Source organism: Morus notabilis, unplaced genomic scaffold (assembly GCF_000414095.1).
Source record: "Morus notabilis unplaced genomic scaffold, ASM41409v2 Scaffold575, whole genome shotgun sequence".
Classification (NCBI taxonomy): Eukaryota; Viridiplantae; Streptophyta; class Magnoliopsida; order Rosales; family Moraceae; genus Morus; species Morus notabilis.
The window spans coordinates 105,612-132,786 of record NW_010365739.1 but is presented as its reverse complement, the minus strand read 5'-3'; the positions used below and the strand labels follow the sequence as shown (position 1 = coordinate 132,786).

Below are 27,175 nucleotides of genomic sequence, written 5' to 3'. Positions count from 1 at the left end.
ATGGATAAGAGAATGCAGATGGACTTAAGCATGGCTACAGGCGAAAAGGTTTCCTCGTAGTCAATTTCCTCTTTTTGCGTGTATCCTTTAGCTACCAGTCAAGCCTTATAGGATATGCAAATATATTGTAATTTGAATTGGGAATAAAATCCGAACTGTGTTTGGATAAAGTGTTGAAAACTATCATTAGAGTTTTATAACAAATCTTATAAAATCTCATTATAAATAACATTAAAAAATATGCAATATGGGTGGTGATTTGTTCCTCTCTTCATTATGAACACATTAAAAAAATCATATGAATCGGAATTAAAATGAAGTTATGACACTTTTAAGATTGAAATTGAAGAGAGAGAAAAAGTAGAATATGTAACTATTTAACTGTTGACCAATTCGAATTGTTAGAATTTAAGGGCGGGAGATAAATTCTAAACTTAACAATTTGAGTTATCCTTAAACCATTGATATTGGTGTGAATCTTAAAGGTTTTAATGTTGGTGTTGTAATCTACATGAGAAAAATAATATACTTTTGAATTATATTGATAATTTAAAATGAAAAATAAAAGCATACATTTACAAACAAACAAAAAAAAAACTTTGAGATATTTGTGAATAACTAGTTTTCTTAGAAACGTTTTCAGTTAAAAGGATAGATGAGGTAAAAACAAAAAAACAGAAAATAAATCAAAGTGATAGAGATTCTAACATTAAATAAATTATGGTACAAATCTTAACTGTATGGAGTATGTGGCATAGTATATAGAAAGGATAGATGAGGTAAAAAAGAAAGAAAAAAGAAAAAAACAAAAAACAAAGTGGTGAAGATCTAACTTAAATAAATTATGGTACAAATCTTAACTATGTGGAGTTTGTGGCATAATACCTAAATTTTCTCTTATTGTTCAGATCTAGTTTTACACGGGGGCTGGGCTCAAGTGTGGGCTAACTAGGAAAGAGCAAGTTGGTAATGGCAGAGACTGGAGCGAAGAGGAAGCGAATGGGCAAGAGAGAAGGAGAAGCTGTTTTCCCCAAAACGACATCAAATTGCCCTGCGATCAAACCAAAACAAAATCTCCACATCACTCGCCTCAAAGACACCGATCTTTTCACAGTATGAATCTCATCCATTATCTCAAAATTTCCATATTTCTTTTTTTTTTTGGTATGGGCTTTAGTATATATACACCGAAAAATCAGTTCTTCAAATTTATTATTTTGATCATTTTTAGGAACATAATTTTGTTGAATTTTCCTTCTCAGAATTCATTAATATGTTGTTGAATTTTTCCATGTTATAATAATTGTTAGCTAGAGACGTTCAGGTTGAAAATTTTCTGTCATCAGCTGAATCAAAAGCATTCATGAACGCTAGAATCCCTTGGTTTTGCTCACCAAGGGAGTTTGGGGCCAGCAAAAGGCGAGGCTTACAGAGATAGTGATCGAATCTCCGTGAACGCCCCAGTTCTGGCGGATGCAATATGGGCTTCTGGTCTTAGCCTATTGTTTTCTGATATTAAAATTCGTGGGAAATCTGCTTTTGGCTTGAATCCCAATATCCGATTCTACAGGTATTACATTGGATTCGGAAGATTTACACTATGGATTTTATGATTGACCCTTTGTGAAATTTTGCTTCTTTTTACCATTATGTAATTCTTGTTACGGGTTAAGCGCACTAATCCTTTAATAACGAGAGCTATAATATACAAGATAGACAAGAGAATCCATATATATTCATTGTTAGCGGCAAAAACAAACTTGGTTACAAAACAAACTTGGTTACAAAAAGTTGGCATATATTAGTTGCATTATGGATCAGAATATGTGTCTTCAGAGTAAGCCTTCTAGTGGTATTTTTGTCAGATATTCAGAAAAACGTTAGCAAGGTAGTGATTCAGATAGCATTTGATTGTTATAAATTTTGTTACAGTCTGATCATTGTAGTTCAATGAAACATAGCTAGCCATGTACTCCTTACGATCCTCAAGAGCAAAGAAAGTATTTGATTGCATGCGAGTTATAAATTACAAAATACTTTATTCTCACGTCGTCACGACTAGTTATACAATATATAGATGATTCTGAAATAGTGAAATATTAAGGTTGCGTTTGGTATGAGGGTTTTAAAACCGGAGTTCATGATTCTGATTCCAACCTTTGTTTGTTTGCAAAAAGTAAAAAATGGTTCTTGAAAGTCAGTATTTAGTTTGGATGGTTCTAGTTTAAAGTCTGGATCCTGATGTGATGTTTTACTTGAAAAGTGAGTTTTTCAGGGAATAATTCTTTCTTTCATTGATCACCTATTTAAATGATTTACAAAGCATGTACACACCCTTCGAATCAGGAAAGCAATCACTGATTTAAGGAATATAGCTAATTCTAAGGAAGGAAATAACTTCTGACATATACTTTCCTAAAATACAAAGATTGACAGCTAATTAGCTAATTTACAGCTTTACACAGATTGTTTCCAAAAACAGTTCCGATTTTCCAACACTCCCCCTCAAGCTGGTCTAAAGATATCTTCCATAGCCAGCTTGCCAATTAGAAGGTCAAACTGTTTTTTGTATAGCCCTTGGTAAAGACGTCTGCCACTTGTTCCTCGGTAGGAATATAGGTCATACACATCAAACCGTTATCTATCTTTTCCTTAATGAAATGCTTATCCACTTCTACATGTTTCGTGCGGTCATGGAAAACTAGATTATAGGCAATTGAAATTGCAGCCTTGTTGTCACAATACAACTTCATAGGAGATGACCCCAACGCCTTTAGCTCCTCTAGCAATCTTCTTATCCACATAATCTCACAGATGCCATGTGCCACAGCTCTAAACTCAGCCTCCACACTACTTCTAGCAACCACGTTCTGTTTTTTGCTTTGTCATGTAACCAAGTTACCACCCACGAATGAGCAGTACCCCGAGATAGACCTTCGGCCCACTATGCTTCCAGCCCAATCTGCATCAATATAGACTTCAATTAGTAGATGTCCTCGTGACTTGAACAGAAGGCCTCTACCTAGTGTCCCCTTTAGATACCTTAGAATCTTGTAAACAGCTTCAAAATGTTCCGATCCAGGTGAATGCATAAACTGACTAACCATGCTCACCGAGAATGCTATGTCCGGGCGTGTATGAGATAAGTAAATCAATCTCCCAACGAGTCTCTGATAACACTCTCTGTCCTTCACATTCTCTGTTTTTGCAGGCTGTAGTTTTACATTAGGCTCTATTGACGTTTCAGCAGGCTTGCAACCTAACATACCCGTCTCATTAAGTAGATCAAGCACATACTTACGCTGATTTACAAAAATACCTCCTTTGGACCTAGCAAACTCCATTCCAAGAAAGTATTTTAACGCCCCAATGTCCTTGATCTCAAATTCTTCAGCGAGTCTTCCTTTTAACTTCTCTAGTTCACTGTAATCATCTCCAGTTAGCACTATATCATCTACATACACAATTAAGATGGTCACTTTCCCTTCCTTTGAATGTTTGTAGAACATAGTGTGATCAGCTTGACTTTGAGTGTATTCATACCGCTTTATCACCTTGCCAAAGCGCTCAAACCAAGCTCTAGGGGACTGCTTGAGTCCATATAAGGACTTCTTCAGTTTACACACCTTTCCAGCTCCAAAACTTTCTTCGAAACCTGGTGGCAGGCTCATGAACACTTCCTCCTCTAGGTCTCCATTAAGGAAGGCATTTTTAACATCCAATTGATGTAAAGGCCAATTAGAATTTACTGCAAGGGACAACAAAACTCTGATTGAGTTAATTTTAGCTACCGGGGCAAAGGTTTCTTGGTAGTCTATCCCATAGGTTTGAGTGAAACCTTTTGCCAAAAACCTAGCTTTATATCTCTCAATACTTCCATCAGCCTTACTCTTTATTGTAAAGACCCATTTACACCCAACAACCTTTTTTTCTCTCGGCAATTCTACTATCTCCCAAGTATCATATTTTCTCAAGGCATCCATTTCTTCAAACACTGCCGATTTCCAACTTGGTTCATTTAGTGCTTCCTGAATGCTTCTAGGCACAACAAGGTTTGAAATATTTGTAGTGAATGCTCTATACCTGTCAGAGAGATTATTGTAGGAAATATATTTGGCAATAGGATGCTTAGTGCATGTGCGGGTTCCTTTTCTAAGGGCAATTGGAAGATCAGTGTCACGGGCCTGTGTAGGAATTACTGGGGCTAATTCTAAACAAGGTTCGGGTGCAGAAATTTCAGAATCAGAATTAGAGAGTAATGGCAAAGAATGAGTAGGAATGGAAGAAGAATTACCTGAGACACTTGGAAGACCATCACCCAGGACTTCCGTTTGACCATGTGTTAGGATCATTAATTGGTCTTTACTTCTTCCAGGGACATTCTTCCTTGCATAAACCACAGGCTCAAGATTGCTGCGATTTTTTTCCATTCGTAGTATTTCTTTTTCCGACAGATCAATGAAATTAGGTTCGGATGCAGTGGGTTTATCCTTATTTTCTTTTTCTTTTTCCATTGATTTGAAAGAGATATCAAGGATCAGATTAGGTAAGGGTTCAGCAACTTCCCAAAAATTTGGTTCAACTAAGTTCTCCCCCATAAGTAAATTTTTGGTAAAATATGGGGTATTTTCCAAAAAAGAGACATCCATGGTTGTGTAAAAACGTTTTGTAAGGGGATTAAAACACTTGTAGCCCTTTTTATTAGGAGTATATCCTATATTGTAGGAAATATATTTGGCAATAGGATGCTTAGTGCATGTGCGGGTTCCTTTTCTAAGGGCAATTGGAAGATCAGTGTCACGGGCCTCTGTAGGAATTACTGAGGCTAATTCTAAACAAGGTTCGGGTGCAGAAATTTCAGAATCAGAATTAGAGAGTAATGGCAAAGAATGAGTAGGAATGGAAGAAGAATTACCTGAGACACTTGGAAGACCATCACCCAGGACTTCCGTTTGACCATGTGTTAGGATCATTAATTGGTCTTTACTTCTTCCAGGGACATTCTTCCTTGCATAAACCACAGGCTCAAGATTGCTGCGATTTTTTTCCATTCGTAGTATTTCTTTTTCCGACAGATTAATGAAATTAGGTTCGGATGCAGTGGGTTTATCCTTATTTTCTTTTTCTTTTTCCATTGATTTGAAAGAGATATCAAGGATCGGATTAGGTAAGGGTTCAGCAACTTCCCAAAAATTTGGTTCAACTAAGTTCTCCCCCTGAAGTAAATTTTTGGTAAAATATGGGGTATTTTCCAAAAAAGAGACATCCATGGTTGTGTAAAAACGTTTTGTAAGGGGATTAAAACACTTGTAGCCCTTTTTATTAGGAGTATATCCTACAAAAACACATTTTTCTGTCCTTGGGTCTAACTTAGACCGTGACCTTTTTGGAAGGTGAACATATGCAGTGCAACCAAATATTTTTAAAGGTAATTCAGAATTAATCCGAGAATCTGGAAATACCTTTTTAAAAACCTTCAGTGGTGTAGTGTACTGCAAAACTTTTGTGGGCATCCTGTTGATTAGATATGATGCAATGAGTATGGCATCCCCCCATAAGTATTTTGGAATATTCATGTAAAACATCATAGCCCGGGCTACTTCTAACAAATGTTTATTTTTGCGTTCAGCTATTCCGTTTTGCTCAGGAGTATCTGAACATGTTGATTGATGTAAAATACCATTTTCCTTTAAAAAAGTTTCCAAGACTTTACTAAAATATTCCGTTCCATTATCAGATCTCAAAATGCTGATTTTTGTTTGAAATTGATTTTCAATCATTGTGTAAAAATCTTTAAAAAAAATTTCAACTTCTGATTTTTCCCGCATTAAATACACCCAGCAAAGACGAGTGTGGTCGTCTATAAAGGTTACAAACCATTTTTTTCCTGAAACAGTGGTTATCTTTGAGGGTCCCCAAACATCGCTATGAAAGAGATAAAATGGTTTTGAAGCTTGATAAGTTTTTTTAATATAAGGTTTTCGTTGGCTCTTTGCCAATAAACAGCTTTCACATTGAAATGATAAAGGATTAACCCTTTTAAACAATGCTGGAAACAAATGTTTCAAATAAGAAAAACTAGGATGGCCCAATCTGCAATGCCAAACTATTATTTGATCATGAACAGAAATAGAACTAATACTACTAAGTCCTTGAGCAATTTTATTACTAGGTAGATTATCCTCGAAATAGTAGAGACCATTGATCATCCTAGCACTGCCAATCGTCTTCCCCGAGCTCTGATACCCAGGGAAAAAAAAAAAAAGAAGAGGATCGAATGAAAGGAAGAAGAAGACTGATTTCCGCAAGCAATCCGCCTACGCTCTGATACCAACTTGAAAAGTGAGTTTTTCAGGGAATAATTCTTTCTTTCATTGATCACCTATTTAAATGATTTACAAAGCATGTACACACCCTTCGAATCAGGAAAGCAATCACTGATTTAAGGAATATAGCTAATTCTAGGGAAGAAAATAACTTCTGACATATACTTTCCTAAAATACAAAGATTGACAGCTAATTAGCTAATTTACAGCTTTACACAGATGGTTTCCAAAAACAGTTCCGATTTTCCAACAGTTTTAAATCAAAATCATCCCAAAAAATAAAACCACCCTCCCTCTTGGTTTTGGATGGTTCAAACCCCTAATTTTAATCCCGGTTCCAAAATCATGGTTTGGACCACATGTTCAAATCATGAATCATGGTTCTGATTCTAAAATCAAAACCACGCTAATTTAAACCCTCATACCAAACACAAAAATTAATATTTAAGTAGCATACATGTATCAACGCTTGAATAAAAATCAGAGAGATGAAATATCATATTCCAAGATATGGAGTTTCTAACCTGCATGTATTGTTGATCGGCTTCAGTCATGTTAGTTTGCTCATGATCTTTTGGCTGTCTACGGTATCGTTCGATGATTTTTCGCATGCTGAAACATCCAAAACATATTACATGAGCATGTTCAAACATTTTACTATTGATACAATGCTTTATTACCAGAAATATATTAAAAGAAAAAAAAAAAAAAGAAGCAACGCTACTGTTAATTGTAGTAGCCCGTTGATGAAGAACTGGATTAGAGTTTTAAAAAGTTTTAATTAATTACATTGAATTTAAGGTTATGATTATCTCTTAGGACTATTTAGGACTAGTCAAGTTTATCTTTTTGATATTTTAAATTTACGCAAATACATTAGTTGTAATTTCAATTCAATGCATTGGAATCTTGAAGCACCAGCATGACCGTTACCGCAAATTTGCCTGCACTGCGGTAAGGCACCACGCTATTATGCTAGAAATGATTGATTAATGAATATTGAGTTTTATAGTTTCATTTCTTATTCCTTTTTTGAATTCTCTTTCTCTTTTCCTGTTCTATCTCTATGTCTCTAGAATTGGATAAATTTCTCTACCCTAATTATATTCTTTTCTCTAAACTCTATCTTTTATGTTTGCCTAAATCATTGGTTAGCAATGATATTAAAAAGACATTCAAATTCCTTAAGATAAGAACAAAACTTATCATTGAGAAAATTATCTGATTGTCCATGTCTAACAATATGGTTTTAGATCAATAGTGCTTAGATAGTTTCCAATTAGTTATTTTAGACCATCTTCAATCTAAATGCTATTCTCAACGACATGTTTGGCATCAAAAAAACTAAAAATTAAATGCTTGATATGCTATTTTTATTCATACTATAGTGCATAATGCTATTTCAAATGCTAAATCTACATTTTATCATAATCGAGAAAATTATAACTTAATTTTCTCATAATCTACATTTTCTTAATGGTAAGAACAAATCTTATCATTGAGAAAATTCCTTGATTGTCCATGTTTAACAATATGGTAATAGATCAATAGTGCCCAGATAGTTTCCAATTAGTTATTTTAGACCATCTTCAATCTAAATGCTATTCTCAACGACATGTTTGGCATCAAAAAAACTAAAAATTAAATGCTTGATATGTTATTTTTATTCATACTTTAGTGCATAATGTTATTTCAAATGCTAAATCTACATTTTATCATAATCAAGAAAATTATAGCTTCATTTTCTCATAATCTACATTTTCTCAATGATAAGAACAAAACTTATCATTGAGAAAATTCCTTGATTGTCCATGTTTAACAATATGGTAATAGATCAATAGTGCCCAGATAGTTTCCAATTAGTTAATTTAGACCATCTTCAATCTAAATGCTATATCAACAACATATTTGGCATCAAAAGGCTGAAAATTAAATGCTTAATATGTTATTTTTATTTATATTTTAGTGCGTAATGCTATTTCAAATGCTAAACCTACATTTTCTCATAATCAGTAAAGTTTTGAAAGTTGTAAAAATAAACTTTTAATTTTAAATTAATTTGAAAATTCTGGTGTTGAAATTGTTAAAATTTCCAACTAACAATCAAGTACAAAAATTTGGCATATGCGGAAGATACCATATGTCAAATTTAATAATTTAGCATAAAAATAAAATTGCATCGGAAAGTGATTTTTTCTACTCAAATACGAAAATTTGACATTAACACACTAATTTAAGATTGGAGATGCTGCAATAGTAACGTTACATATGCAGTTTCATATAATTATAGACGTATTGCAAAAACATAGAGGATACACAACTTACTACCAATTAGCAGTAAGGCCACAGACTAACAAGTTATAACGTATTAATCAACTTCACGCAAAACTACGACTGCTGCACTAATTTTAAAGAGAAATATACAATAGTACATTACGTAGAAGAAAATAAAAGGATAACTAACGAAAATATGTTTCAGATTACCTTTTCCATAGTGCAATGCACGAATGTTTTACTCCAAGTGCAAGAAACAACTCCACTGCAAGACCACAAGGGTCGTTTAAAAGAGAAAATGATTTGTAGTCATATCTTCTTTCTTCGTTTAAGCATATATCAATATAAAACTTTCAAATAAAATGTGTAGAAAATAAGACTGATTCAAAAACCAGACCGACGTGGCCTCTATTGTATAGAATTAATAACCCCTCATGCCCCACATTCTCTATACTATATGTTAGATGATAAATGAATCATAGTTTAACACATTTTAACACCAAATATCGAATATACACACAATGGGAGACTTAAAAATACCACTCAAGATGGTAACAAATATTATTTATACCACTGCACTAAAAAGAAACAATGTCATTCAATTAATAGAGATAAAATAAAAAATTATGATGACACCTAATTATTTGAAATAACATAAATAATAAGCATGTACAAAACTGTGACAAACCATATAAGTTTCTCATATATACAATTCTTTTCCATGTGTGGATATGTTGGCTCGTATCTAAAGGAAATTGTGAATATCTTCAAAGTTCAAGAAGTCTAATAATCTCAATTTTATCAAGAAAAGGTAAATAAAAGGAATATGTCCGAGGCATTAGATCTATGAACTTAATGTGATGAACATTGCAATTCAAACACAATATTAGTTTCATATTTAAATACGGCACACAAAATGCATAGAAGGGCTAAATCAGGAAAAAGAAAACTAGAACATATTATACCAAGGATTAGATAATTGAGCATGAACAGGCACACTCTCATAATTGAGCATGAAACTAGCCATGCAGATAGTGTTCAATTTTTAACCAGCTAGTTGCTCAAATACTGAGACGAAATGAATATATGAAGTATCTTTGAGAGGGTTGAAACAAAAACAAAAGAAAAGAAATCATTGAGAAAGTTGCTCAAACTTAAGACTTTAGCCTAAATTTGAAGCATAAAAAAGGGAAGGATAAAAAAGTGAACAATAGGAATAAAGGACAAATTTTTAAAAAAAATTCATCCACTTGACCAAAATCTCACTTTAGTCCTTGAACTTGCATTTGTAGCTTCCATTCCTCTCAAACTATGGAAACATCTCATTTCATCTAAATTTTGGACATTTGGCACTCTCTGAGGATGTCAATGGCGTTATCTAAATTAACTCTTCCAAATTATCGTTCTTCACCCTTCTTTCAATAAAGCCTTTTAAAAAAAGGAATAATTCCTTTCACTTCAAGAACTCGTTCCATTTGAAATTTCACCGCATCCTCAAAATAATTCACACGACAATCAAAAGTGTCATGCCATCTTCTCAATAGTTTCAAAGTACTAGACATTTTAAAAATCATATTGTAGCAAAGCAAACAATCAAACAAGTTGTTCATTATAGGCAGCTATAAAAATAATGACAAAAAACAAAACAAAAGGAGACAAAGAAAGTTCCCACACAATCTTTTCATCATCACAAGTCTTTTCTTGTGATGAGCAGCTTGTTATCTAATCAATTCAAACAAAGTTCCCAAAAGAAAGTTCCTTATGCTATATTATTTCCTAATCAATTCAAGCATTTTTCACTCAAAGCTTCCTTTTTTTTTCCCCTTAGCTGAAATGAGCTTCATTAAAGAGGAAAATAAGCTACAAAAGAGGAGTAGGAAAAACAAGTACTCCAACATATCAACAACTAAAGCTGCAGCCCCAGACAAAGAATCAAAATCACTTCCAAGAAGAAACAAAAACAACAACGCACAGACTAACAAACACCAACAAGCAACTGGAAATAAAATACAAACAAACTGAGAAAATAAAACTCTAGTTTAAGAACAAATAAAACTAAGAAAACGAAAGTCTAGTTCAAAGCTGTTAATCACAAGCCTTTTCTTCTTCCAATGTCAGAGTTCCACCAGAGTTCTTCAACATAGCACAACTTATTATTTTTTTCACTTTTTTTTTTCCTTTTTTTGGCGCTGGTTTAAGTTTTTGATGAAGACTAGGGCTTTCTTTTATTTCTTCGAAGAGGACAGAGGGAGCCAACCACCACAATCCCTCAAAAACTGGCTTTGCCATTTTGCCATCAACAAAACCCCTTATATAACTAAGACGTGATATTTAACATCTAAAATATAACAAAAGTGGATTAAGTGAGACTTTGGTTTTCACAGTTCGCGGAGAATCGAACTTAATTCTTGCAAAAATAGAAACTAAATCTGACAATAGTCCGTCGAATTAACACGCTTACCGATAAGGTTGGTACACAATTAAAATTTTCCCTCTGACAAGTGTAATTGTCAGACATTAGTAAACATATTTATCACGAAAATTCATAATAGATTGATATAATTGTCCTTAGTTACAAGTTTTTCACTTTTATTTCTAATAGCATGAATCTCTAACATGTATATGTCAAGAAGGTGAATCATCATGATCCAATTGAACCTTTTAACCACAACTAATTACATGGAAAATATCTAATTAAAGATTACTTTCTCGGAATATATTTCAAAAGGATAGATCTTTACTCAATCGTTTAAGGGTATGTTAACTTCAAATGAACAGAAAGGAAATAAGAGCAGTGTTTCTATTTACCAACGTAGCAACTACACATGTCTATACATAATAGATTGATATAATTGTCCTTAGTTACAAGTTTTTCACTTTTACTTCAAATAGCATGAATCTCTAACATGTATATGCCAAGAAGGTGAATCATCATGATCCAAATGAATCTTTTAACCACAACTAATTACATGGAAAATATCTAATTTAATATTACTTTCTCGGAATATATTTGAAAAGAATAGATCTTTACTCAATCTTTTAAGGGTATGTAAACTTCAAATGAATGGAAAGAAAATAAGAGTAGTGTTTCTCTTTACCAACTTAGCATCTACACATGTCTATACATAATAGATTGATATAATTGTCCTTAGTTAAAAGTTTTCCACTTTTACTTCTAGTAGCATGAATCTTTAACATGTATATGCCAAGAAGGTGAATCATCAAGATCCAAAAGAACCTTTTAACTACAACTAATTACATGGAAAATATCTAATTTAAGATTACTTTCTCAGAATATATTTGAAAAGGACAGATCTTTACTCAATCTTTTAAGGGTATGTTAACTTCAAATGAACGGAAAGGAAATAAGGGCAGTGTTTCTCTTTAGCAACTTAGCAACTACACATGTCTATACATAATAGATAGATATAATTGTCCTTAGTTACAAGTTTTCCACTTTTACTTCCAATAGCATTAATCTCTAACATGCATATGCCAAGAAGGTGAATTATCATGATCCAAATGAACCTTTTAACTACAACTAATTACATGAAAATATCTAATTTTGGATTACTTTCTTGCAATATATTTGAAAATGACAGATTTTTACTCAATCTTTTAAGGGTATGGACCACATGTTCAAATCATGAATCATGGTTCTGATTTTAAAATCAAAACCAACCTAATTTAAACCCTCATACCAAACACAAAAATCAGTATTTAAGTGGCATACATGTATCAACGCTTGAATAAAAATCAGAGAGATGAAATATCATATTCCAAGATATGGAGTTTCAAACCTGCATGTATTGTTGATCGGCTTCAGTCATGTTAGTTTGCTCAAGATCTTTTGGCTGTTTACGGTATCGTTCGATGATTTTTCGCATGCTGAAACATCCAAAACATATTACATGAAGATGTTCAAATATTTTACTATTGATACAATGCTTCATAACCAGAAATATATTAAAAGACAAAAAAAAAAAGCAACGTTGCTGTTAATTGTAGTAGCCCGTTGATGAAGAACTGGATTAGAGTTTTAAAAAGTTTTAATTAATTACTTTGAATTTATGGTTATGATTATTATCTCTTAGGACTATTTAGGACTAGTCAAGTTTATCTTTTCGATATTTTAAATCTACGCAAATACATTAGTTGTAATTTCAATTCAATGCATTGGAATCTTGAAGCACCAGCATGACCGTTACCGCAAATTTGCCTGCACTGCGGTAAGGCACCACGCTATTATGCTAGAAATGATTGATTAATGAATATTGAGTTTTATAGTTTCATTTCTTATTCCTTTTTTGAATTCTCTTTCTCTTTTCCTGTTCTATCTCTATGTCTCTAGAATTGGAAAAATTTCTCTACCCTAATTATATTCTTTTCTCTAAACTCTTTCTTTTATGTTTGCCTAAATCATTGGTTAGCAATGATATTAAAATGACATTCAAATTCCTTAAGATAAGAACAAAACTTATCATTGAGAAAATTATTTGATTAAGACTAGGGCTTTCTTTTATTTCTTCGAAGAGGACAGAGGGAGACAAAGAAAGTTCCCACACAATCTTTTCATCATCACAAGTCTTTTCTTGTGATGAGCAGCTTGTTATCTAATCAATTCAAACAAAGTTCCCAAAAGAAAGTTCCTTATGCTATATTATTTCCTAATCAATTCAAGCATTTTTCACTCAAAGCTTCCTTTTTTTTTCCCTTAGCTGAAATGAGCTTCATTAAAGAGGAAAATAAGCTACAAAAGAGGAGTAGGAAAAACAAGTACTCCAACATATCAACAACTAAAGCTGCAGCCCCAGACAAAGAATCAAAATCACTTCCAAGAAGAAACAAAAACAACAACGCACAGACTAACAAACACCAACAAGCAACTGGAAATAAAATACAAACAAACTGAGAAAATAAAACTCTAGTTTAAGAACAAATAAAACTAAGAAAACGAAGTCTAGTTCAAAGCTGTTAATCACAAGCCTTTTCTTCTTCCAATGTCAGAGTTCCACCAGAGTTCTTCAACATAGCACAACTTATTATTTTTTTCACTTTTTTTTTCCTTTTTTTGGCGCTGGTTTAAGTTCTTGATTAAGACTAGGGCTTTCTTTTATTTCTTCGAAGAGGACAGAGGGAGCCAACCACCACAATCCCTCAAAAACTGGCTTTGCCATTTTGCCATCAACAAAACCCCTTATATAACTAAGACGTGATATTTAACATCTAAAATCTAACAAAAGTGGATTAAGTGAGACTTTGGTTTTCACAGTTCGCGGAGAATCGAACTTAATTCTTGCAAAAATAGAAACTAAATCTGACAATAGTCCGTCGAATTAACACGCTTACGGATAAGGTTGGTACACAATTAAAATTTTCCCTCTGACAAGTGTAATAGTCAGAGATTAGTAAACATATTTATCACGAAAATTCATAATAAATTGATATAATTGTCCTTAGTTACAAGTTTTCCACTTTATTTCTAATAGCATGAATCTCTAACATGTATATGTCAAGAAGGTGAATCATCATGATCCAAATGAACCTTTTAACCACAACTAATTACATGGAAAATATCTAATTAAAGATTACTTTCTCAGAATATATTTCAAAAGGATAGATCTTTACTCAATCGTTTAAGGGTGTGTTAACTTCAAATGAACAGAAAGGAAATAAGAGCAGTGTTTCAATTTACCAACGTAGCAACTACACATGTCTATACATAATAGATTGATATAATTGTCCTTAGTTACAAGTTTTCCACTTTATTTCTAATAGCATGAATCTCTAACATGTATATGTCAAGAAGGTGAATCATCATGATCCAAATGAACCTTTTAACCACAACTAATTACATGGAAAATATCTAATTTAATATTACTTTCTCGGAATATATTTGAAAAGAATAGATCTTTACTCAATCTTTTAAGGGTATGTCAACTTCAAATGAACGGAAAGGAAATAATAGTATACCAACTTAGCAACTACACATGTCTATACATACAAAATCAGGAATAAGAACTCAGTGGTGCACACATGATGCAAGGAATGTCAAACCTAACTCCACTTTGGTAGTTATTAATCTAGGTTACTTTGAATAATTGTGAACTTAGTAATAGGCCTTTATCGAGTCAATGATTATTCAATCACAAAGAAGGTAATTTTATTAATTGAATCGATAAGATTTCTATCTCAAACTTTAGTAAACACTAAAAAGAGAGACTATTGTTTAGAATCCTTTTCCGAATAAATAAGCTAGGTAGGAAATCAATAATCCCGATTCTCATTTCTTTTCTTTGCTTTTTACGTTTATATATTTTCCTATTACTTTTCATTATGGTATGGTGAACATTCCTAAAAGTACATATATAATTAGTTAATGCTGAAAGCATAATTTATTTCGTTTCCAAAGCATTTCATGTAAACCCGGAGCTCTATTCTCACACACACACAACTCACTATAGAGTTTAAATAGATCTTTAGTATCATGTTACAAATGCTATCTAGATGTTACTCCTCCGACAACAGAAACAAGGCCAATCTAATGGGATCCAAATATAACCATGCTCCAAATAGCATTCACTTATAAGAGTACAGAGAGATGCTAGCATCACTCTCTGTCACTCTAAAAGACGCTCTCTTTGTCACTCTCTGCATTCACAGTTTGACATGTGGACTCCACTATCTCATTTTTTGTTTAAATAATAATACACAATATAACGTGAAAGACCCTAAGTCACAAGTTGATAATTAAATGATGTTTTAGTACTCCTTGGTTCCATTAAAAGTTATGTGAGGCCATGCATTGCACAGTTATAGCTCCGAATTCAAGCACATGAAGCTCCAAGTAACCATGATAAGTGAAGAAGTAAAAGTAAAAAAAAAAAAAAAAAAAAAATGTTTTTGCAGTGTGATTTTTTGTGATCATAACTAACTATCTTGGGGCCAAGGTGTTGATCATGCAAGTATGAGCTTTGGGGTATAGAAACTTCTAGAGTTTAGTAGTCTATAATTCTCATAACAAGTTTCATGTATTTTCATTAAAGGTTCGTTTCAAGGATAGTATACACAGGAGCTTTCTCTTGCTCTTGCATATAAAGACGACTTTTATAAGCTTCGGCTGTACTAATTAACAACTAAGCAACTCATATATATTTTACAGTTTGTAATGTGATTTGCATATATATATATATATTTCATTTTAAGTGAGGTATAAGTTTCGTCAGATGGGTTGTCAGCAAAAGCTGAAACATACATAGACTCCACATAACAAACTCTAATTGGCATTTTAACAAGCATCGCAATCAGAAAGTTAACCAAAGTTCCATAAAATCTCAGCCACTTCCCATATGAACAGCGTAGACAACTAATAACAAGTAGAAATCTTATATTATAAAATTAATTAGCGACATATATTGATCGGAATTCAATGTTTGTTAAAAACCACCTTTTGTACAAATTTTTGACCTATCAGGAGACCCCCTTCTAGATTAACAATGACTTTTAAACGTACGTACGTCTAGATACTGAAAGAAGAAATATCTCCAATCATAAAACTCGTATTAAGCAAGTACTTATAATAGTCATTCGTGATGTAATTGCAACATTTGTAGGGCATATATACATATATATAAACACACATATATATATATAAAAAGGCGGACCCCAGTGCCAAAGAGGCTCCCGTACTATGACAGGCTCGGAGGAAAGCTCAATCCCATATGTACGCGATCTTACCCCTCAAAGGAGAGGCTGTTTCCGGAATTCGAACCCTGGACCCCGGGGACAAACACAAGCGCTCCCACCACGGTGCCAAGGCGCGCCTTCACACACACACAGATATATATATATATATATATATATATAAATGGCCACCAAGAAAACTAGCAATTATATAAGTACTAGAAGCAAGGGCTAGGTCCCCCAGGATCAAAGGGCAACTATAGATACACGGTGCACTTGACGAGCCGATTTATGATCTTACAAGCATTAGATCAAGTGATTAGTACTTGAAATGAAATAGAGAAAATCTATCAAGATATTTCTCCAAGAAGATCAACCCAAAAGCATCTTCAGGTACAACACAACAGCTAGGCAGTACTAGCTTTGGTGATATTATCAAGTACTTGAAGAGAAGGGAAAAACTAAATATTATATATAAGCAAATGGGCAAGGATCATTTTGCAGAATCTACATGGTATTGAAGAGCTAGGTACCCGTCAAACAAAATTTACAGATACAAACACACACACGTATATGTACACATATACACACACTAGACTCCACCATGATCAGTGCATTAACCCATACCTTATAGCAAACAACAAGAACGGCAAATAGCAATTATATATACTTGTTTCTTTTATGGGACAAAATTTTCATAGTACGAAGTTAATGTTTACATATTACGAAGCAAATAAACATATAAGTACTCGAAAAAGAAACATGGGTTTCGTGAATCATTCCTCAAAAAGAACAAAAAAAAAAAAAAAAATGAACACATACTCAGTGCTTGAGAACTCATAGAGCCTGCCTTTCTGAGAGAAGATGATCACCGCAACCTCGACATCGCAGAGAACCGAGAGCTCGTGAGCCTTCTTCAACAACCCATTTCGTCTCTTCGAGAAAGTCACTTGCCTGTTTGTGGCATTCTCGATCCTTCTCATCTGAATTTTCCCTCTCACCATTTTTGCCCTCCTACAACACACCAAAAGGAAAATTGGGGTTTTTTATTTCTTCAAGTTTCATTTCACAGCTTTAACCCTAAATTCAAGAATTCTAAGAAGGAAAATCAGCATAAAATAACGAAAAAATCTGACAAAAACAAAATTGGTATGAAAATGTAATGAGTGTACAAGGTTTCCATCAAAATACCTAGAAGAAAACTTGAAAGATTCTGGCGTTGACAGATTTGAAGTTTAACTATGGAGCTCTGTGGAGAGAAGACGTACGATCTATTTTGTAAGAACAGTGACGACCAAAAATATCACAAAAATAAAAGTACATTACAGGCATAATTTTTTTTCTATATATGCTAAAAATATCCTCCAAACAGCCAAAAAAAACCCCCCGAAAAAGATATCAAATTTCTTTTCCAAAACAAGAAAAAGAAATCAGAGAAAAAAAAAACTGAGTTTGTATTTGCAGAAAGAGGAAGAAGAACTACGTACATAGGATGTTGTCAGCAAAACGAAAGGACTCTAGACCAATGGGAATCGACCTCGTCACGTGGCTCACCTGGTTTGGCGGGTCATCAGCTCGTACTATTTTTCTTTTAACTTTTATGCGCGTGTGGAAACAATAAATAATAAAGTAATGCCAACTACAATTGGAGGTTTGTGAGCGTAAAAATGCTGCAATAAAGCACTAATAAGTCAATAACAATGCTTAGCTTAATTAGGATTTTTAGAACACTTATCCTTAAACTTGTCATGATTTAATAAATTATCTCTTCAATTTGTAATTTGGATAATCAATTCCCTCAGCTTATAAAACTGTTGCATTTAATCCATTTGACAAATTTCTTTAAAAAACACCTGTAAGATTTTAAAGAGGTAAAATTAATATTTTACATGCCCTAATATTTAAAAGTCATACCAAACTTAAAAAGACATAAACAAAGAAGGTAATATAATTGTTAGGGCCCTTAACAATTAAAATGCTTGAAAGCACCTCATAATTTATAGAGTGTTATTTAATTGTGAGTTACTGATGAGTTTTATGCTATTAGTTTTCTTTTTTTATTTGTGTGTGGTGCCTTATCGTTTAACTTAAATTTATATTTATATAAACTTTTAGTTTATATACTTTTACTTATTTATATATTATATATTAATATATTAAAGTTTTAACTTAACTAAAGTACAAAAATAAATTTAAACTTTTCGATAATCTCGAGTCAAGAACGTAATAGTACGGATACGAAAATAATGAAAAAAATTGGATTCAATTGTCAACTGTTCCTATCGGAAATAGGATTGACTACGGATTCGAGCCATAGCACATGGTTACCTATTCTGACCGGGGAGAACAGGCCATTCGACAAGGAGATTCTGAAATTGCGGAAGCTTGGTTCGATCAAGCTGCCGAATATTGGAAACAAGCTCTAGCGCTTACTCCTGGTACTGGCATAATATTGAATATCAAGAATGCTCATTGAATTGGAATAAGTTCGGCAGCGGATCACGAAATCTTGGTGATCTTCTTTATCTAATGAATGGGGAGTCCGCTTTAAAATCATAAAAAAGGATTATTAGCGTTGATACTTGAATTTTAAGTAAGGTGACATTTTGGTCCATAAATTTTTAATTTTAATATATAAGTTCCTGAATTTTTTTATTTTACACAATTTTGGTCCTTAAAATTGAAATTAATGAACGATTTTTCAAATTTAACGTACATAACTACATCTTTGTTGCATGATAATTGAAAATTTTACAAACTATAGTAAATGCGAAATATTAGTTTTCTACAAGTTTTAATACTAACAAATAGAAGATTTACCATATAACGCAATTATTTCTGTAAAATCTTAAGTTATCATGCAATGGACACATCATTATTTTTGTTAATTTCAGAAATCATTCTTCAATTTTAGTGTTAAGTACCAAAACTGTCAATAAAACAAAAATTTAGAGACTAATATGTCAAAATTGAAAGTTCATGAACTAAAACGTCAATATGCTCAAAGTTTAAGAACCAATGGCTAATTGCTTTTAATTTTTTTAAAGAATGATCCTTGTAAAGGTAATTGTTTACGTGATTTCAAGGTTGGCTTAATAATAATATCAAACCCTTCTCCATGTTGAATTTTTTAGTTTGAATCTTACCTGAAACACTCCCATATTTTCTTCTCTAATTATATTTTTTTACATGCATACTATATACCTGATTGGAGCTTTTATTTGTGATTTACTTGGTGTATATATACACTGAAACATCAGTTCATCAAATTCAGTGTCGCTTGAACAAATGCTCTGGGATGTGATGGTGTCATGAATTTTGCTTGTTTTAAGGAATCGGATGAGGAAATGAAAGTTTGGGAGTATTTAGAGTTTCTCAAAATTAAGTTATATGTTGCTGAACTTTTCATATTATGATCATTCTAGATGTGTTCGGGTTCAAAATTTCCTCTCATCAGCCGAGAAAGGCATTTGTCAAAGCTGCAGAATCTATTAGTTTTGCTTGCCAAGAGAGTTTGGGTCCAGATAAACGTGAGGCTTACAAAAATAGTGAGCTGCGCTTTCAGATGCAATGTGGGCTTCTGGTCTTAATCAATTTGCTTGAATAAAATTGTTTGAACTTGTCTTAGAATACGTTTGGTTTGATGGAATATAGTATAAATAAAGTAGAAATAGGAATAAGAATATGAAAATAATAGAAGGAGAATGATAATAGATTAATGATTTATTTAAATTGCGTTGTTTAGTTGAGCATTTGAATTAATATTGGAATGACAATGTTGGTTAATCTTGAAATAGAACATAATATATAGTATAAGTTTTTATCTTATTTATTAATATTGAGATGGTGAAAAATGATATTTAAAGTAAATTTTATAACATTAGGAGGGAGAATTTAGGAGGAGAAAATTTTAAATATTTCATTTTTGAAATGAAATGGTCATTCAACTCATTCATTTCAAGAATTGTTATTCAACCACTTGATGGAATAGCAATTCAATAAGAAAAGTTGTTCATAAGTCTTTTTGTCTAACTAAGAATTTTCATTTCATTGTATGGTCATTTCACCAAATTAAACGTACTCTTAGAGTGCATTAGCCTGAATTTTTACCATTTACTCTAAATTATTACCATTTTGACTAATATAATTATTTGACTAAAAGAGATATTAATCAAAAGTAAAAGGTAACAAATACATACATTCTAAGAGTTATTTGTCTCATTTTCCCATTATTTTATGATATTAAAATTCAGGGGAAAGTTGATGTTGGGTTGAACCCCAATGTTCAATTTTATAGGGTATTGCATTGGATTAGGAAGATTTACCTTGGATTTGATGATTGGCCCTTAAGAAAATATTGCTCCTTTTTTGTATTATGTAATTGTTGTTGCGGATTAAGCAACTAAATTTTCATTAACGAGAGCAATAATTTAAAATAAATACAAACAAAATTTGTAGTAGTGGGAGTTATGCACTATGGTGAAAAGAATGTTACAAAAGTGTTACACAACTTACATCTTAGATTTACTGTATTTCTCTCTAATCTAATTTCATCCATGAAGTTGTTCTGTAATGCTTAACTACCTCAAAAATCCGTTTTGAGTAACAAATCTTGCAAAAATTAGGTACTTTTAAAGTTTAAATAAAACAATGTAGAATGAGAAAACAACAGTAACTTAAGAAGCCAAAAATTCAAAAAATGACATCAATTTTAAATGCAACAAAAATTGAAAAAATGACAACGGTAACGCCTGAAAACGACAATAAAATAAATAGACAATTCTTTTCACACAACAAGGTAAAATTATTGTCATGTCCACACCAAAATTCTTTCCATATTTTTTTTTAACTATAAGCAAAATTCTTCATACATTCTAACTTTAAGCAATCATTTATTATATCATTTTCATGATCGTCATCTCTTTCCATCTTTTTTCAAAGGTTCACGAAGACCTGCCAACAAACCATGTCTCACAAGGTTTCGTTATTTCTTTTGACTCGGTCCTCTTTAAATGGCTTTGATGATTTCGTTTGCTAGTTTCATCACCTAGATGCCCTTTGGGTGATTCGTCATAAGAACGTTTTCTTTATAATACATATACATATACATATTATATATATATTGTTATGAGTTATAGGATTTTTTGGGTTATTGACTCTTTACCTTAACCTCACATTAGTTATGGACTAAACATTTTGTTTTCTATAAGCTCATAAATAAGAGCTCCATATCGTAATGACTAAATGAAAAAAAATATATATATATCAATTAATATGACCTAAATTCTAAAATTTAATATATACTATATTTAGTGTCAAATTTATTAAAAAATAAACATATGAGTGACATCAAAGAAATATAAAATGGTTATCCCACAGTAAAGAATTGTAGCTAGCTCAGCGTCACTTTTGAACACTTCAAACATCCGGTGAAAATTATTGGTTGTATTTGGAGTTGTTTTTGTTTTTATTTTTTACATTTTTTGAGAAAGAAAAAATGAAAACGGGAGAGAAACGGCGTTTGGCCCAATTAAAGACAAAAAAAGAAATGAAAATGATTGTTTAGTTTAGTGTAAAATGAGAGAGAAATGAAAAATAACTTTTAGTCATTTTTCATTTTTTATTTTTGTTTTCTCCTATCTCAAGTAGAGAGGGACACATTAATGGATTATTTTATACTAAAAGTAATATCTTGATAAAACTATCAAACGCATTGTCAAAAATGATTTATGTCTGAGATTGAAAACGTTTTCATTTCTATTTTCATAAAAAAAATAAAATCATTTTAAAACGAGTTCCAAACGCACTCATTGTCTTTCTACTTATTACAAAAGCATTTACTCTCGAATCTTCAATCATAGTTACCTCCAAAGGCTTAGGGCTTGTCTGGTTCAACAACTTAAACTGTAGATATTTGAACACTTTTAGTTAGAATTGTAGAATTTGAATTGTGGTGATTCAAACTGTGATCTGAACTGTTGTTTGGATATGTAAATAAATTATAATTTGAATTGAAAATAAAATCTGACTTGTGTTTAGATAAAGTGTTGAAAATTATCGTTAGAGTTTTATAACAAATCTTATAAAATCTCATTATAAATAACATTAAAAAGTATGCAATATAGGTGGTGATTTGTTCCTCTCTCCATTATGAACACATTAAAAAAATCATATGAATCGAAATTAAAATGAAGAAGTTATAACATTTTTAAGATTAAAATTGAAGAGAGAGAAAAAATAGAATTTAAAACTATTGAACTGTTGACCAATTTGGATTGTTAGAATTTAAAGGTGGGAGATGAATTATGAACTCAATAATTTGAGTTGTCCTTAAACCATTGTTAATAGTTTGAATTGTTCTTAAATTTTCTTCTCCTAAACATCAATTTGAATCATGAATTAAGATTTAAATCCTAAATAACAATTTGAGTTGTTAAAATAAATATGGGCTAAGCCTTTGAACACCACACGTGGTTTGTCTCTCGCAGCTACTATCAACAAAAGGCCAACCGCATCTGCATCTGACTCAGTCCCAAGAAAAAGATAATCATTTGCAAGACTTCACATCTTTAAAAGCTTTTTTTTTTTTTCCTCCCCCAATTAAGCAAAAAAAAAAAAAAAAAAACATTTTCAAGACCTCCCATTTTTAAAAACTTTTTTTTTTTTTTTTTTTTTCTTTTTTAAGTATAAGATCTACCTCCTTGGTAAGTCGTTGGTATTTAAACACCATACGATGTTATGTCCCAACAAACACATTCAACCACCCATCACAATATTTATATTGATATAGGTGTGAATCTTAGAGGTTTTAATGTTGGTGTTGTAATATATATTAGAAAAATAATATACTGTTGAATTATATTGAAAATTTAAAATGAAAAGTAAAAACGTACATTTACAAACTGACTATGAGCTAGACCCGAAAACCATATAACGACCCTCTCAAATGTATGGTTTGTGTATATCACTTTTGTGGCGAATTTCAGAAATATGATATGCAAAGGAAAAAAAAAAAAACATTGAGATATTTGTGAATAACTAGTTTTTTTAGAAACGTTTTCAGTTAAAAGGATAGATGAGGTAAAAACAAAAAAAATAAAAATAAATCAAAGTGGTAGAGATTCTAACATTAAATAAATTATGGTACAAATCTTAACTGTGTGGAGTATGTGGCATAGTATATAGAAAGGATAGATGAGGTAAAAAAGAAAAAAAGAAAAAAGAAAAAAAAAACAAAGTGGTGAAGATCTAACGTAAATAAATTATGGTACAAATCTTAACTATGTGGAGTTTGTGGCATAATACCTAAATTTTCTCTTATTGTTCAAATCTAGTTTTACACGGGGGCTGGGCTCAAGTGTGGGCTAACTAGGCCTAAATGTCGGACAACGGTCCATTGAACTGAAAGAGCAGACGAAGGAAAGAGCAAGTTGGTAATGGCAGAGACCGGAGCGAAGAGGAAGCGAATGAGCAAGAGAGATGGAGAAGCTGTTTTCCCCAATACGACATCAAATTGCCCTGCGATCAAACCAAAACAAAATCTCCACATCACTCGCCTTAAAGACACCGCCTCAAAGACACCGCCTCAATCAGATCTAGTTTTACACGGGGGCTGGGCTCAAGTGTGGGCTAACTAGGCCCAAATGTTGGACAAGAGTCCATTGAACTGAAAGAGCAGACGAAAAATTTCCATATTTCTTTTTTTTTGGTATGGGCTTTAGTATATATACACCGAAAAATCAGTTCTTCAAATTTATTATTTTGATAATTTTTAGGAACATAATTTGGTTGAATTTAGTTTCTCAGAATACCGTAATGTGTTGCTGAATTTTTCCATGTTATAATAATTGTTAGTTAGAGGTTCAGGTTGAAAATTTTCTGTCATCAGCTGAATCAAAAGCATTCGTGAACGCTGTAGAATCTCTTGGTTTTGCTCAAAAGGCGAGGCTTATGCATATTATATACAAAATCGTGTTTTTTTCTTTTTCTTTCTTTTCTTTTTTTTTTTGGTATGGGCTTTAGTATATAGACACCGAAAAATCAGTTCTTCAAATTTATTATTTTGATCATTTTTAGGAACATAATTTGGTTGAATTTAAGTTTCTCAGAATTCAGTAATATGTTGCTGAATTTTTCCATGTTATAATAATTGTTAGTTAGAGATGTTCAGGTTGAAAATTTTCTGTCATCAGCTGAATCAAAAGCATTCGTGAACGCTGCAGAATCTCTTGGTTTTGCTCACCAAGGGAGTTTGGGGCCAGCAAAAGGCGAGGCTTACAGAGATAATGATCGAATCTCAGTGAACGACCCTGTTCTTGCGGATGCAACATGGGCTTCTTGTCTTAGCCTATTGTTTTCTGATATTAAAATTCGTGGGAAATCAGCTTTTGGCCTGGATCCCAATATCCGATTCTACAGGTATTACATTAGATAGACAAGAGAATCCATATATATTCATTGTTAATGGCAAAAAAAAACTTGGTTACAAAAAGTTGGCATATATTAGTGCATTATGGATCAGAATATGTGTCTTCTGAGTAAGCCTTCTAGTGGTTTTTTTGTCAGATATTCAAAAAAACTTTAGCAAGGTAGTGATTCAGAAGATAATGATCGAATCTCAGTGAACGACCCTGTTCTTGCGGATGCAATATGGGCTTCTGGTCTTAGCCAATTGTTTTCTGATATTAAAATTCGTGGGAAATCTGCTTTTGGCTTGAATCCCAATATCCGATTCTACAGGTATTACATTGGATTAGGAAGATTTACACTATGGACTTTATGATTGACCCTTTGTGAAATTTTGCTCCTTTTTACCATTATGTTATTGTTGCTACGGATTAAGCGCACTAATCCTTTATTAACGAGAGCAATAATATACAAGATAGACAAATACGCAAAATTTTTAGCGGTTTATTATTAATTTGACAGTTACATTAATTAAGAAAAAAATGTGACAAGAGAATTACATTTTTCTAGTCTTCGAACTCACCATATTTTTCTCTAATCTAATATCAAAGCTAGCGCTTTCGTAATGTATGTATGAATAGAGCAGCTCGAAAGGTCGATCCACATACTAAGCTTGCATACACCTATAACATTTGTATTCATTTTGTACGTGAGGAATTTTCAGGTACAAGGTTGGTCAGCGCTTTGGTAGGCACATCGATGAAAGCGTTCATCTCGAGGACGGTAAGCGCACTCATTACACATTGTTAATATATTTAAGTGGGGGTGTGGCCAAAGGTAAAAACGACAGAAAAAACGTCAAGGACTCTTCTTCAGAGCCTCTAGTAGGAGGAGAGACGGTCTTCTATGGCTCGAGGAATAGTGTTGTAGCTGAGGTGAATTTGCTTACATTTGTTTTTCTTTTTGTTAGTCCATTTCTTTTGTGTGTTCTACATTGTACATCACTTTTGGAAGCTCCTTCTGCCCTTTTAGATTAGCTCTAGTTTTATGGTCCTATTTGCGGATTCTGATTATACCATTCATGTGACATGAAATCTGTAGGTGGTGCCGACAGAAGGAATGGCTCTTCTGCACATTCATGGGGACAAATGTATGTTGCATGAAGCGCGGAATGTTAGTAAGGGCGTCAAGTATGTTTTCCGATCAGATGTAGCATTTGCTTGATTATTATAATCAGAGTTTGGAATTGAATTTCACTTTAATAATCTGTCTTTTATCTTTTTTCCCCCCAACTTTGTCATCGTTGATAAGATACTTGATTTGATATGTTTTTGTTGACCGAGTGGTATATAAGCCTCACAGATCACCATTCATCACCCTCAATTCTTGTTACATATTGTGATACTTTTGCTCAGAAACTTTCTAAAGAAGAATCTTTGCATGTTGTAACAACTCTTTATTATTCTTGCATTATATTACAACATGTTTAAGGCTTTTTCACAGCTAGTCTTAGGCTGTATTACACCAGCTAGCCTTTTTAGTTCCCGGAAAAGCTTAGACCAATAAGATAATTCGATAACTCAAAACTTGTAATTTTGTTGAAGGGATGTCATTTTTTTTTTGGGGTCTAATATTGGTGTCTCATTTGCTGCCCAATTACTAATACGTTCTTGTTCTATTAGTTTGAAATTTGAATTGAATCATCTCTTGAAAAGTACTTTAAATTTTGGATGCGAATTACTACTCTAGTATTAAAATTAATAGATGCTTTTTATATAATTGGTACTATGTTGATTAAAATTGTACGTGCATGAATATATTTTCACACTTCATATGGAACCTCAAACGCATTAACTCCATCCTCCGAAGTACTAGACACTGAGCGACTTTTTCTCTCCAATGACATTGAAAGAGAGAAGTGAGAACTGATACCTCCACCTTAACATCAACAATATTAGGCTTATTGACCCGAACGTGGAAGTAAATTCCTGTCAAATTCGTTCTTTGTTGTGTCCATAAGGGAAAGTATACAAATTTTGTCAAGATTTCATTGATCTTATTCACCATGTGAACACTCCTGAAAATTTGAAAAAAAAAAAAAAAAAAAAAAAAAGCTATAAAGTTCTTCAATGCTTAAGTACTCTTCAATCCGTTTGGATTAAGAAGTCTTATAGATCTTGGCATATGCTATACTTAGTGCTAAATTTGTTATCAAGTATAAGACCTTTTCCAATGTAAATATTAATGTCACTGTCATATTTGGTGGCAAAAATTGTGAGTGACATTTTATATTTTATTTTTATTTGTGTTCTAATGCATAATGCTATTTGAAATATTAAATCTATTTTTTTTATCATAATATTAAACTTCAGAAGTTGTAAAGCTAAACTTTTAATGTTAAAATAATTTCAAAGTGTTGTTGTTGTAATGGCTAAATAAAACACAAATAGCGAAACCACATGACATAAACATTTCTCAATGGTTAC

General features: G+C 32.4%; 2 protein-coding genes across 4 annotated transcripts; one reads left to right on the top strand and one right to left on the bottom strand.

Moving 5' to 3' along the window:
- Positions 1 to 26,140, top strand: LOC21388840. The gene is made up of 6 exons (XM_024172507.1): positions 1 to 48; positions 977 to 1,113; positions 24,444 to 24,565; positions 24,887 to 25,022; positions 25,414 to 25,624; positions 25,791 to 26,140. The coding sequence occupies exons 1-6, from the start codon at positions 1 to 3 to the stop codon at positions 25,911 to 25,913; spliced, it is 777 nt and encodes a 258-aa protein (XP_024028275.1). The 3' UTR covers positions 25,914 to 26,140.
- On the bottom strand, positions 804 to 17,832 carry LOC112093647 (MADS-box protein AGL42-like). 3 transcript variants are annotated; one of them, XM_024172503.1, is made up of 6 exons: positions 17,771 to 17,832; positions 17,475 to 17,532; positions 17,106 to 17,297; positions 12,401 to 12,488; positions 6,851 to 6,938; positions 804 to 1,051 (listed from the first exon to the last, which is right to left on the bottom strand). In XM_024172503.1, exons 3-5 carry the CDS (start codon positions 17,285 to 17,287, stop codon positions 6,909 to 6,911), a joined length of 300 nt encoding a protein of 99 aa, XP_024028271.1. In that variant the 5' UTR covers positions 17,288 to 17,297; positions 17,475 to 17,532; positions 17,771 to 17,832; the 3' UTR covers positions 804 to 1,051; positions 6,851 to 6,908. The 3 variants fall into 3 exon arrangements, with proteins under 3 accessions (XP_024028271.1, XP_024028270.1, XP_024028272.1); XM_024172502.1 differs by lacking the exon at positions 17,771 to 17,832 and having other exon boundaries at positions 17,475 to 17,686; XM_024172504.1 differs by lacking the exons at positions 804 to 1,051; positions 17,771 to 17,832 and adding an exon at positions 8,811 to 8,865 and having other exon boundaries at positions 6,867 to 6,938; positions 17,475 to 17,686.
- Positions 26,141 to 27,175: the final 1,035 nt, after the last annotated feature.